Genomic DNA, 12,451 nt, shown 5'->3' with positions numbered 1-12,451 from the left:
GGTTGAGGTTTGAATACTATAACATGCCAAGTTTATAAACAAATGACAAATGCTACTACCTGTGTAGTAACATAAATAATAGATGTGAAATATTGGGTTAATTGAGGTCAGCGTTAGTTGTTTAAAAACTACATGTTTGTAAGAGCAAAATGTGAATGCTCCCATTAATTATTCATCCCTATTTTGAAAAATCTAACGTATCAGCGAGCAAGAAGCAGTATAGCTTACAGGGATTTCTGTTTCTAAAAATGACCATATTTTATATGACCTTCTCTCAAGCAGTTCTTTTTTTTAGGCGCACGTTACTATAACAATATTTGCATCTCTAGTGGAAACTCAATTTTACACTTACAACTTGTGATTTTAACGGTGTGTAGTTTTTAGCTGGCCTGTTTTTGTTTTTTAAATTGGTAATCTGACGAATAAACTTTCCATTCATCAGCTGTTGTCATTACTATTTAACTCCTGACTAGTCAACTTACTTTCCTACTACAATCAATTATATTGAAAACCTGATTGCACATTCATGTGTACTCATAAAAGACGGAGAGAAACATTGAGGATTTGTTGAGGAGTGATAATTGCAAATCCTTGAAGTCAGAGAAGAATTGATGGTTGACATTGGAGTAATTCCTGCCAATGCCCCTGCTTATTTGCGTCTTCTCTCTTCCATTGTCAGACGTGATTGTAGCTGATCTAATGAGAGTCATGCCCTCTAAGCTGCTCTCCTCCAAAACATTCTTCCCATCGTTAGTGGCATCATGCTGATTTTCAATTTATTTCTCTTAACATGCCCAAAATACACACGATTTTCATCACTACTTATAACTCTTCAACTAATTATTAGAGTAACTCTCAGTCATTCATGAGCACACGAACTTTATCCATGTATATTCCCTTCTCAAGGATTAAAGAATAGCTATAAATAATTTTGCACTCTTTTTAGGTCATATATATTTACAATTATATATCTATTGATTCTTTGCTTAAATAATTTGTAAACAAACATAATCTAATTACGAACACTGTAATTAATTTAATTTCAATGTAACAAAACGATTTATCATGTAATCTGTGGTTGTATATATATCCAAACATAAAACTGTTTATTTGAAGTGTCGTTTTTTCTAAGAAAAAAAATAAGCTCATTTTTTCCATCCTTAATAGAGAATTAATGCATTTTTCTTTGTTCTTAAGAATTTATTGTGATACAATAATTAATTGGACCGTTATGGAAAAAAATATTTTTATTATAACAGAATCATACATTTTTAATTAAATGAAATTATTGTACACCTTTTTTCAAGTGAATAAATTAGTGATTATAATCCTTGAAATTTGTAAGCTTATCTTTGGTTGAATACATTAATACTAACTATTACAAGCTGCCTTTCTACATAAAATGATGTTGGAATGATTTTTCTCAAAATTGAGAGTGTATTACATTTGTTTTCCTCGACAAATTATCATCAACTTTTATCATTAAATTAGTCTTATTAAGCCTGTTTGTGTACACAAATTGTACTTAAAGTAACAAAAATGGATAGATTGTTGATGACTTGGGGGCCAATATAATTATTTTAAGCCAAATAAAAGTACTAAAGGTTAACATAAATTTTTGGCTATTTTAAATCATCTCACAAATTTGAATATGAAGCCTACAACTAATTCAAATACAGGATGTACAAGCTATTTGTGCCGCGAAAATATTGTTTTTTTTCATACAGAATTTTCCTTTCTACCAGTTATCTCATAAAAAACTAAAACCAGATTCTCAAACCTGGATAGATTTTTATTTATTCGATTAAATAAAATCACCTCCAGCCTCAATTGTAGTCTCTATACGAGGCTAAAAGCACAAGCAGACCTACGCCACTTGTTTTCTTGGCAAATTCCTTCTTGATCCGACTGATAGGTTCGTCTTTGGTATTCCAAGGGGTTCAGTAGATTTATCGTACCCCACACACACAAAAAATAAAAATACCTCAGATTCAGATCAAGTAAATTTGGAGGCAAGATTCCGGTGAGATGAAATCGTCAAAATTGTTTTGGAGCCATTTGAGAATTTTTTTCGAGTTATATTGCCTTAAAATTACCTATTTAGGCATCAAATTTTTACCTAACTTAGCCAGCGAATGTTTGAGCAGTTTTTATGTTGTTTCTCTATGTGCGGATTCTAAGGAGGGATCCGTACCTTTTCCAAATATTTATTTTCCAACTGGAGCAAGTTTAAGCAAGCTATCTAAGAAACAAAAAATCAGCTACCTAAGTACCTGGGTTGCGCAGGAGAGCCTGCCAAGTTGGCAAAATAGATAGCTTGCACACCCTTTATATCTATGAATATTGGGCACCTATTCATATGTGAAGTAAAAACAATAATTATGATTAAGTCTTTTTCTTGATTTTTCTTTAAGATTGTTTTTATGTTTAGCACGACATATGAAACATTTATTTTCTTTATACATTTTACCCGTTTTGATGATAATAAATGATAATTTATACCCTTCTGTAAGTATACTCAATATTTGTAATCTTACTCTAAAAAGTTACATTGGCATATCTAGACCACAATAATTATAAAAGTGCAAAATGATTCCAATTATGCATTTGAAGTATGTAACCTATTAAAATTGAGGAGAATCGCATAGAAAATAAAAATTGCTAATCTATGTAGGTTCTTCAATCAGTGCATCATTAATAATGTGTTGCAAAATGTGGGGATAATGAATTAAAATATTGTGTATCATAATAAATAATCCTCCCCTCTTTCATCATCACATTTAAAAAAGTGATCCTCATTGTAAGGGATGAGAATAATTGCTAAGTATTCAGTGAGTGCAAATTTAAATTCTATATTTATAGAGCAAAACCTATAAGTATTTATGAATGAATTTTGGAATGAAGACTGTCATTTTTGATCCATGAAATAAAAATGAAATCTTGAAGGGGGTTTCTATCTAACCTCGAGCCTGTATGCTCGGAGTACTATAAATAATATTTATAGTTTTGATCTAGGAAATAACAATGTCAGGTTAATGTTAAATTAAGGAAATTTGGCTGGCGTTTTTCATGTAGCAATTTAAACATTATTTTTTCTTTTATATTTCTGGATTTGTAGGAAAGAAAATTTTAATCATCTTAAATTTTGATTTATCCTTTCTATTTTCAATCTTAAAAATACAAGACATTTTAAATTACAACAACTCTTCATTTTAACGAAGAAAGTTATTGAGGTTCGAAGATTATAATATGCAAAGTTTTTAGAAATAAATTAGGTGTACACGCATAATAGATGTGGTGTTTCATCATGAGAGAAATAATTTTTTTTAACCCTATCAGTATTCAAGGTGATGATTTTTTCCCATTGATATACTCTCCTTAAAGTATCTTTAGATACCAACATCAACTGATCAGGTAGTTTAATCTAATTATTGACCTATGCCTTCTTTTTTTTATATTTCAGTTTTGTATTAAGTTGTTCTTCGAGTTGTGTTTGATAATCGTTTGATCGGGTGACACCCCTGAATTTTTTCAAAAATATATTCACAAATTATTACAAAATATATTAGTATGTTATTATTTATGAAATTTGTTCAATTTTTGAGTTTATTCTTTAACATTCGAAAAAAATAAATTTCATAAGGTTTTGAAAAGTAATATTTCATCTTTCTTCCATCTCGCTATTTATTTCTTTTAGCTGTGATGTCATCAGCAAAAGATAACCTACATGGATTGTGAAAGATGAAATTTATGAGCAGTGTTGTGTTTATGCTTATTTAGGACTGAAACCCGCAGTCCCTTCTAGTTCAGTCTCATTCCGTTCCAGTTCAGTCCTGCTTATCAGTCCTGGTATAATCATTGTAAATGTTTGTATGTTTCAAAATACATATCTTTGGAGCCCAATTTGAGGATCAATGATTGTACAACTTTTTTTTACTTAAAGAGCCCCATATCCCACTCAATTTTTTTTATTCATGTTTGTTACTTTCTTCAGTTAAAATTCAACAATGCAAATTTAATGTTAATTTATTATAAAACATTGAAAATTATTGCTATTTCTTATTTTTACACTAAATATACCATCAAATTCAAGCTTCTCATCCCGAAACGCAATTAATTTGATACCTATATCATAGTTCTATCATAATTATGGCCTCAAAAATCATTTATTAAACTTTTTCTAATGTGAGGGTTACATAGTGACCCTCATAGTCTATGTTTAACTTCATACCTGCATTTTCTAAATATTTTTTCACATCATTCAACCATGGGTATATTACATCTGTTGAAATATAATGGAAATACTATTCTGAAAATTTATAAAGCTCAGATGCTATCACTTAACTTTATTTCTTTATTCAGATCTAGTGCTGAGAGTCCCAAGGACCACTCCCAATGACCTATAGGACTGGTCCTAAGAATGAAATTAACTGGAACGAATAGATAAGGACTGAAACAACACTAATTGTGAGGAATAAGAACTTTATAAAGCTGGTGTGAAAGTTGTAGCAATGTTTAATTGAAGCCTATTTCTTACAAGCCCCTTCTTTTAATAAACAACAAGGATGGACACACTTAGTTTATAGTCACTACAGTTTGCCCGCACGTCATACGTTCTCTTTCTATCTCAAAATTTGAGACAGCGACAGCAAAAAGTTGAAATTCAATTGTCGAAACCTTGTAATAATAAATAAATAGCTTTGTTAAATGAAGCGACTCCAAAATTACATCATCGGAGTAAGAGGAGAGGGACTTGGAGTCGTTCCGTGGACTGAGGATGAGGCTGGAGGAGATCACATCTCATCATTTAAAGTACTATGACTATTTCTACGATTTGATCTTCTCCAGCTTGTTTTCCCAGTCTATGGATCTACTCTGAGTCACTCTTTCCCCTCCCCTTGTATATTCGTTAAAGAGGAATTCATAAACTTCTTCAGATAATGAGACCTTCCATCTACTTTCATGATCCTTCAATGTGCTAATTGTCTCAATATCTCGAGGTACTTCTCGTCCTAGTCCAATGGCAATAATATATAATTTGCTTAGCAAAGTTATTTTCTTATAATTTAAAGGTTGTGGGAATTGAATTTCAACTTTCTACTATCTCAAATTTCGAAATAGAAAGTATGAGGGTGGGGGCAAACTTATATGGTATACTCTTTAAGGGCACATATATATGGACATTTGTATATCGATACATATGTAGGTATTCTGATAATATAACACCAGAATATACGTGCTATGTGCAACAAAGAAGGGTATTACATGGATGAGGATGATGACAAAGTAGAATATATCATATGGTACATGAATGTTATTGATAAAGACGGGTCATTCCAAAGGGAATTTTCAAAAGGAAAGGGATTTAATTCACTTTTGGTTTGTTATATCATAGGTCTATCTAAAATTTTAGATCCGTTACGCTATCCAACTCTGAATTATGAGAATATGAAAAATTAGCTGAATTTTTGGTTCAGGGGAGTCTGCAAGGGTAAGACGGAGGGGCTGAAGCCACCCTACCCATTTGAGACATTTTTGATTTTTTCTAGAAAATTTCAAATTTTTGCAAAAAGTTTCATTTCTTTTTGTGAAAACCTATGGATTTTAGAAATTGTTCTTCGAAAAATTAAATATATATAATTTTTTTTTTTTTAAATATATACTTGAAATTTAATTCTCAAATTTTTTTTCCAAAAAATTTTATTTTTTAAAAATAGCTATGGATTTTTAAATTTTTTTGTGAATAACCGTGGATTTTTGTTATATTTTTCCAAAAAAATTAGTGAATTCAATTCTCTTTTTAAAAAAATATGCATAATATTTAAAAATTATTTTAATAAATTTAATTTTCCTAATTATTTCCCACAAAATTAAAATTCTTACATTTTTTCTACAAAATTAAATTTCTTAATTTTTTTCTACAAAATTAAATTTCTTAATTTTTTTAAAATAATTTTTTTTTTTTTAATTCCCCCAATAAATATATATATGATCCTGCAGATCAATAGTGCATGTTAGACCAATACTAAAATAAAAACCAATAAAAAATGATACCTAGAAATTATAATAATAGCTGCACAACACCTACTTTAAACTTTAGCTATCTTTTTAAGTTAGTAAATATGTCATTTCAGCTGTTATAGTTAATTTTTAAGACCGATAAGGACCTGTCCCAGGACTGACAAATTTTATTAGGATCGAACTGAAAGGACTTCTGTCTTTTTAGTTTTTTAGACCAATCCAACCAAAGGATTGATTACATTATTTAAAAGCCAGTTAGCTAAATAAAACTCATGTTAATATTTATGAAAAAAAAGAAAAAAGAAGTCAACCGTGATCTTTGTTTTTAACTTTACATTTTTCATGGTTGGTACATTGTGATTTTGATAACATTTTAGCTATCTAAAGTTAAAACACTTATAAATATTTTTTTTTTTTAAAGTAATGAGTGTAAAACTCATGGAATTAGAAATAAGGGTGTGATTGGTTAAATAATATCAATAATAAAATTGTATTTTAATACACTGATTCTATTATACATTAAAAGAGTATGTTCAATGAAACCATATTTTCTTTTTTAATAGTTGAATTAAGTTACGATATATATGAACATATACACCTCACACCAAGATAAAGATGGTCCCATATGAACGGTTGCTCTGTAAATTTATTTTTTAAGCCACAATTGAGATAATGTAAACGACATTTTGATTACTGTTTTTCACCTAATTAAAATACGCCCCACAGACTAAATCTAACTCTACCAGCTATTAATGATGATATATTAAAATATATCACATTGTTAAGTTTATTGTATCACACAACTATTCTTTCAAAGAGAAACAGATAAAAGGCCCAAAATTAGTTGTGGCCTACATTACCAATTACCCCTTCATTATTAAAATTACTATTATATAATTTTTGGAAATTATTCATAGCTTAACAAGATCGAATTCTAATCTAACCCAGAATAACGTTCAGAACAATGAGTAGGAAAAAGTTAGCAGATATCATCAGTTGACAACACAATATAATGTATATTTTTTGTGTTAGCAAGGTAATGGCAATATAAACGTGAAGTGTTTTTATTCACTTGCAAATTCGACTTTTATAAATGAAAGGATTTTTTATTTCCAAGTAAAAGAAAATATTTTTTGTTAGCAACTGTTATCTATTATTTATATTAGGAGTAATGCTGTGATTTATACATATCATAACTTCATTTATTCCTTAAGTATTTTTTTGTAGATATACTATATATTTTTTACAATAAATGGGTATGTTTGTAAAACCTTATTTTCTTTTTTTACGATATACGGGAGTGATCCATTGAAATCTAAACACTTACTATTTCAATAACTAACTAAGTTTCAATGAATTCATATTTCGAGGTATTAAAGTATAAAAAACTAGTCACAACTATGCACTCCGAGCAGTTGGACGTCTTCAGGACCACCGTCTACGCCGCCAGCAAGACAAAACGGATGAGAGGAGGAAGACCTCTATCAAAGCAGTGAAACGGGACCCAGATGATTTAAAGAAATCAGCCTGTGCCAATTCCTTCTAGTCCATGAAAGCCCATGCAAGGGTTCTTGGAGTTTTACACCAGGCGGTCCAGGGGACTATTATAAAAGTTAGTTGAAAGAGCCTTGTGAAGGTGGAGAGGCCACTTTTGAAACCAGTAATGACAGAACCCAATCTCCTCCGTTGCAAAATTCTTTTGAAAAAGTCTTTCGATTTATTTTGAACTCTTTTTGACACTTTTGGCCCCTTAGAGCCCTGATGTCAACACCCTCAACTACATCTTTTGGGTGCATTTTGAGGAGAAGGCCTACAGTGTACGTCATCCCCACACCAAGGTCCTTAAAGCCAATGTCAGCCAGCACACGGACGCCCTGAAAGATGACTACATCTGTAGGGGTACCAGGCCTTCCTCTGCATCCCGGAAGCCCTCATTGCCACTCAGGGCGGCTTCATGAATGATTAAGAGAGTTTAAACTCACATCTATGTATAGTATTAATTTTGGTAAAGTTCCACAGTTTGTTAATAAATTATATCTTGTTGAAGTTTAAAATTCATAGTAGTCAGAGTTTAATGGACCACTCACTAAATGGAATTAGGATTTTTATAAATCACACCATTAGTCTTAATTTCATCCTTTTACCAATTTACATAAATAAATAAAAAATACCAGATTTTTAAGTGTTCTATCTTTAGATATTTAAAACAAAGTTTCGTATCCGTCCTTATTTAGGACGTAAGACTGTAGTCCTTTCCAGTTCAGTCCTACATAAAACTTATAACTTTAGATCCTCTATGACATCCCTTAACATTATTTTTTCTTTATTTAATCAGTTGTAGTACTGGCAGACCTAAGGACTGACAATCTGTAGAACCGGTTCCAAAGGCCAATAGAACCGGTTCTAAGACTGAGCTGAACTGGACAAAATAAATAAGGATCGACATAACACTAGTTAAAATTTAAAAAAGAATCAAAGGATATCGGTCATTAAGAATATCCGATCCAAAACTAGGCTCACGGTTTACCTTCTTTTTCCTTGGAAAAAATTTATAAAAAGGATAACAAAAGTTTTATTAAGCTATAGCTTATCATTAATGTATTATAACTTACTTTGTTTTACAATACATCACAAATTCATTAAAATGCTAATTGCTTCATCTTAAGAACTCATGGTTGAACTGAGTTACAAATTTTCTATTTTGTTTCTCAATAAGACTACTATAGGAAAGTTAGGAAATACTAAATTTGAGTCAAGTCTCTTTCCTTCGGAAAATGTCTTGCGAAACGACTCAAATACAGATGAGAGCAAGGGTAGGAATAATAATAATAAGATCAAGATTTTTGATTCAGGATTTATTTGTTCATTTGTTAGGAAATAATGAAAAGAGGGTTTTCTCTAAAAATCAAATGAATGACAGCAATTGAGAGATTCTATGTCTTCTAAAAGAAGGATATTTGTTACAGTCTCTTATGTACATATAATACAGTGATAAAAAAAAAAAAAAAAATGGTATGTAAAGAAAAGAACAAAAAAACAGACATACAATTACTTTTTTTTTCTAATACTAATTCGTACAAAAATATATTTATAATTTAGTCTCAAATTTTATTTAGATGATGAAAATGATAATTCAAAAAAAAAAAAAGTACGGAGAGGAAAAGTGAAGAAAATGTTTTTTAACTTACATGGCAATTCATCTGATTTCTGAATTCCAAATCCTGAAAGTTACAGCAATAAAGCGGAGAAAAATAATATACGAAAATCTTTTGTTTTCTTTTAAAAAAATTAATTGTTTTTTTTGGGGGCAGTTCCAGTTCATGTTTTTTATTTATGTATTTTAGATTTTTTTGACAATGATTTAAATACTAAGATAATGTATGATTTATATTCGTTGTTTTTTATCAATTTTTTTTTTAAAATATTGTATGAAGGAAAAAAATAAGCAAAAAGTTCTTACGATGCACAAAAATGGAAAGAAAAAGAATATAAAATCAAATAGTAATAAAATGAGGACATTTAAAAATTGAATGTATTTTGATTGAATAAATAGTTAAAAAACGGGGAGCGATTAAAATAAATCACAAAAAGCGAAATTTGATTTTTAATAAAATGTAAATAATATTAGAATTTGGGAAAACATAAATAATATAACGAAAAGTAGGAAAGAGGAGGTATGTCGATTTAAAAATATAAAAAGAGGGAAAGGAAAGATGAAAAGGCTTTTATAGACACTTACCTCAGATGACATCCTAGAAACTTTGACATGATGCCATTTGTTATCATTAAATCGTACGGTCGAGGGTTTAATTTGCGTGTCCAATTTCCCCGTTCCTAGCTGAACAGTAAGGGATACCCCTCCGTCCTTTATACCCAAATTCATATAATCATTTCCGTTTCCTATAGGTGAGATAGAGTAAAAGAATAGGATGCAAGACTCTTTGCCAATGTCGCACCTGTATAAAATAAAAGGCCGGAAGACTTTCTTGTTTTGAAAAAAAGTGAAATATCGTCATTCGTTGAAAGGATTGGCTCCACGTTCCGTTGCTGGAGATCGTAGGTGATGTAATCTCCGTGACGGAATGTGGCTTCAAGGGGTTGTTTCTTTGTTTCACAGGTGAGTCCAATGAAATCAACTTTAGAACAATCACAAATTGGGCCACTATCCGTGGGTAAACAAATCCCGTCGTTGAGGCAGGGGTCTTGATGATCACAGGCGTTGACAGTGCTTGCTCTTACTCCCTGAAATCAAAAACATAGCATGCATGATTGTGTTAATCCTTTGTATCTTTTGTGTTGGAATGGAAAGGATCTGATTCAATATAAATGCAAGGGGGAATCATTTTTGAACGAGAGCACAGAGAGAAAAAATTGGAAGGGGGGATAGAAGAAAAGCTCTTGTATTCCTTATTTTCTCTTTCTCTCTCTTGAAACTCATGATGTTCATTAAAAAATATATATTTATATTTTGAATCTGGGATCATAAAATAATCATCAGAGTTTTTCTCTTTTATAATTAATTTTAGAAGGAGAAATCTATACAACACTTTTGAATATATTATTTTACATGAATAATAACTACTGAACAACCTTATCGTAAAAAACTTTAATATCCGTCAAAACCCAAATAAGTATTTCAAAAAAGGAATAGCATTTTAATTTGGTTAAAAGTTGCATTAAATATTTAGTACCAAAATATATAACATGACATAGTACGTGCTCAATCACATACATTAATTTAGTACTTTATGTTCACTTAAGATTTGACAACATATTCCTTCTTACCTTGTAAGCAAGAACCTCCTGAATTTTGAAAACTTTGGTACGAGCATCCTTAAATTTAATGTCTGAGATCTCTCCTCGAAATCTTGGCTCAAGAATGACTGTGGGTAAAGTTAGTATGTCAAACTTTTCCCTATACCAAGTGGGAAGACCCCCAATGTAGAGAAAGGAATTAGAGACAGGATCCCCAAATTGATATGGAACTGGAATGGTGCTTGGTGGCAGCGAGGCAGATGATTGCGTGGATGTAAGAACAAGGGGCGTGAGGAGGGACTCTTTTCTATCATCTACTATGAGTGAAGTCTCTGCTCCATTTTTAAGGACACGCACCCGATGCACTGAACCAGGAGGAGAGCTGGCTCCCAAGTTCACTGTTATTATATTGAAACGGTTTCCATTTTGTGCTCCGTTCCAATTATAGCGGAGTCTCACTTTGGACCCAGATACGAGTGTGATTTGTGCGAAATCTCTATGTTCAATATTATCTGTGTAGAGGAGAAGAGCATTTTTCTGATTAGTCCGAAATTTGAGCTCTAATGTAGAGTTGACGTCCCCCAGCCATTGTGGGAACTGTGCATAGGAGGTTTGGGATCCTTCAAGTACAATACCCTCTACGGGTAGAAATGACACTAAGAGCACTAAAAGTATCATGATGACTGCATGGAATGCGTGAACAAGATGAGAAACAGATTAAACATATTCAAATATTTCTTTTGAGTGGTATGAGTTGTACGGGTTGATAAAAGGATAAATATATATACGTTCCTTCTGATGATAGCACGTCTGGCTTGGTGTTTGTCTATAATACTGAGGAATTATGCTAAAAAAATCATCTCTCTCTTTTTTATTTCTCTTTATTTTTTCATACCCTACCCTGGGTCATTACCAAAAATAACAACTAGAACAACATAGCTTATCCAGGCCATGAGCGAGAAAAACAGAATGAGAATTTTCCCTTCTTCTTAACTTTCCTCCTTCCCTCAGGTTCATGCCATGAGAGAGAAAGAGAGAGAAAAGAAGAGGCCTTCTGCCATGAGCTTTTCAATGAGCAGTAAAAAAAAAAGCCTTTCGCAGCAAAGTTAAACTCACAATTCCATTTATGGTAGTCGTTATATTTATATATAAATATATATGTGTGTAGAAAGCCTCTCTTGATCACATACAAAAAATTTATGTTGCTTTGCTTTTGCTAAGTTAAACGGAAAAAATGAAAAATTATAATAGGTAGACGGATTTTTTTACATACATACATGGGTATAAATACAATGTAGGTATATGTTGCCCGTCAACGTACAAACAGACTATTAAAGTTGTGTGTGGATTCAATTTGTATTTTTCCACGAATTATCATTCATTTCTATGCACAAATTATTCTTATAGTCACGCTAAAAAAAAGGCCCGTTGATGGGTTTTATTTGAAAGGGGACAAATTGCAGCAAATATAAGTCTCTTAAATCTAACAAAATTTCTAAGCAATTGCTAATATACTTCGAACAAATTTGAAAACAAAGACTGTAATTGTACAATAATATGTACATATCTATAAATATCATGTTGTATGTGGTTTATATGAAGTAAAAAAAAAAAAAAAGAATTGGGATATTTTCTATTTCTTGATTTTTAATAATAATTGTTTTTATGTTCATAC

The 12,451-nt window shown here is 31.1% G+C and overlaps 1 protein-coding gene across 4 annotated transcripts in view; it reads right to left on the bottom strand.

Moving 5' to 3' along the window:
* Nucleotides 1-11,898, bottom strand: part of LOC121124407 (neurexin 1) — a 38,889-nt gene extending 26,991 nt beyond the window's left edge. For 2 of the 4 annotated variants that reach the window (XR_011781690.1, XM_071890899.1), the window contains exons 1-4: nt 10,807-11,699; nt 9,978-10,263; nt 9,761-9,921; nt 9,210-9,242 (exon numbers count right to left, since the gene is read on the bottom strand). Coding sequence is in view for 2 of the 4 variants with exons in the window: in XM_071890899.1 (XP_071747000.1) it covers nt 9,210-9,242; nt 9,761-9,921; nt 9,978-10,263; nt 10,807-11,454 (1,128 nt within the window). In the remaining 2 variants the exon portion in view is untranslated. Of the gene's footprint in view, nt 1-9,209; nt 9,243-9,760; nt 9,922-9,977; nt 10,264-10,806 lie in introns of all 4 variants that reach the window. The other 2 variants (XR_011781691.1, XM_071890900.1) reach the window with 1 other exon arrangement.
* Between the last annotated feature and the right edge of the window lie 553 nt (nt 11,899-12,451).

The sequence above is a fragment of the Lepeophtheirus salmonis genome, chromosome 9 (genome assembly GCF_016086655.4).
Source record: "Lepeophtheirus salmonis chromosome 9, UVic_Lsal_1.4, whole genome shotgun sequence".
NCBI classification, from domain to species: Eukaryota; Metazoa; Arthropoda; class Copepoda; order Siphonostomatoida; family Caligidae; genus Lepeophtheirus; species Lepeophtheirus salmonis.
This window is presented reverse-complemented; position numbering and strand designations above follow the sequence as displayed.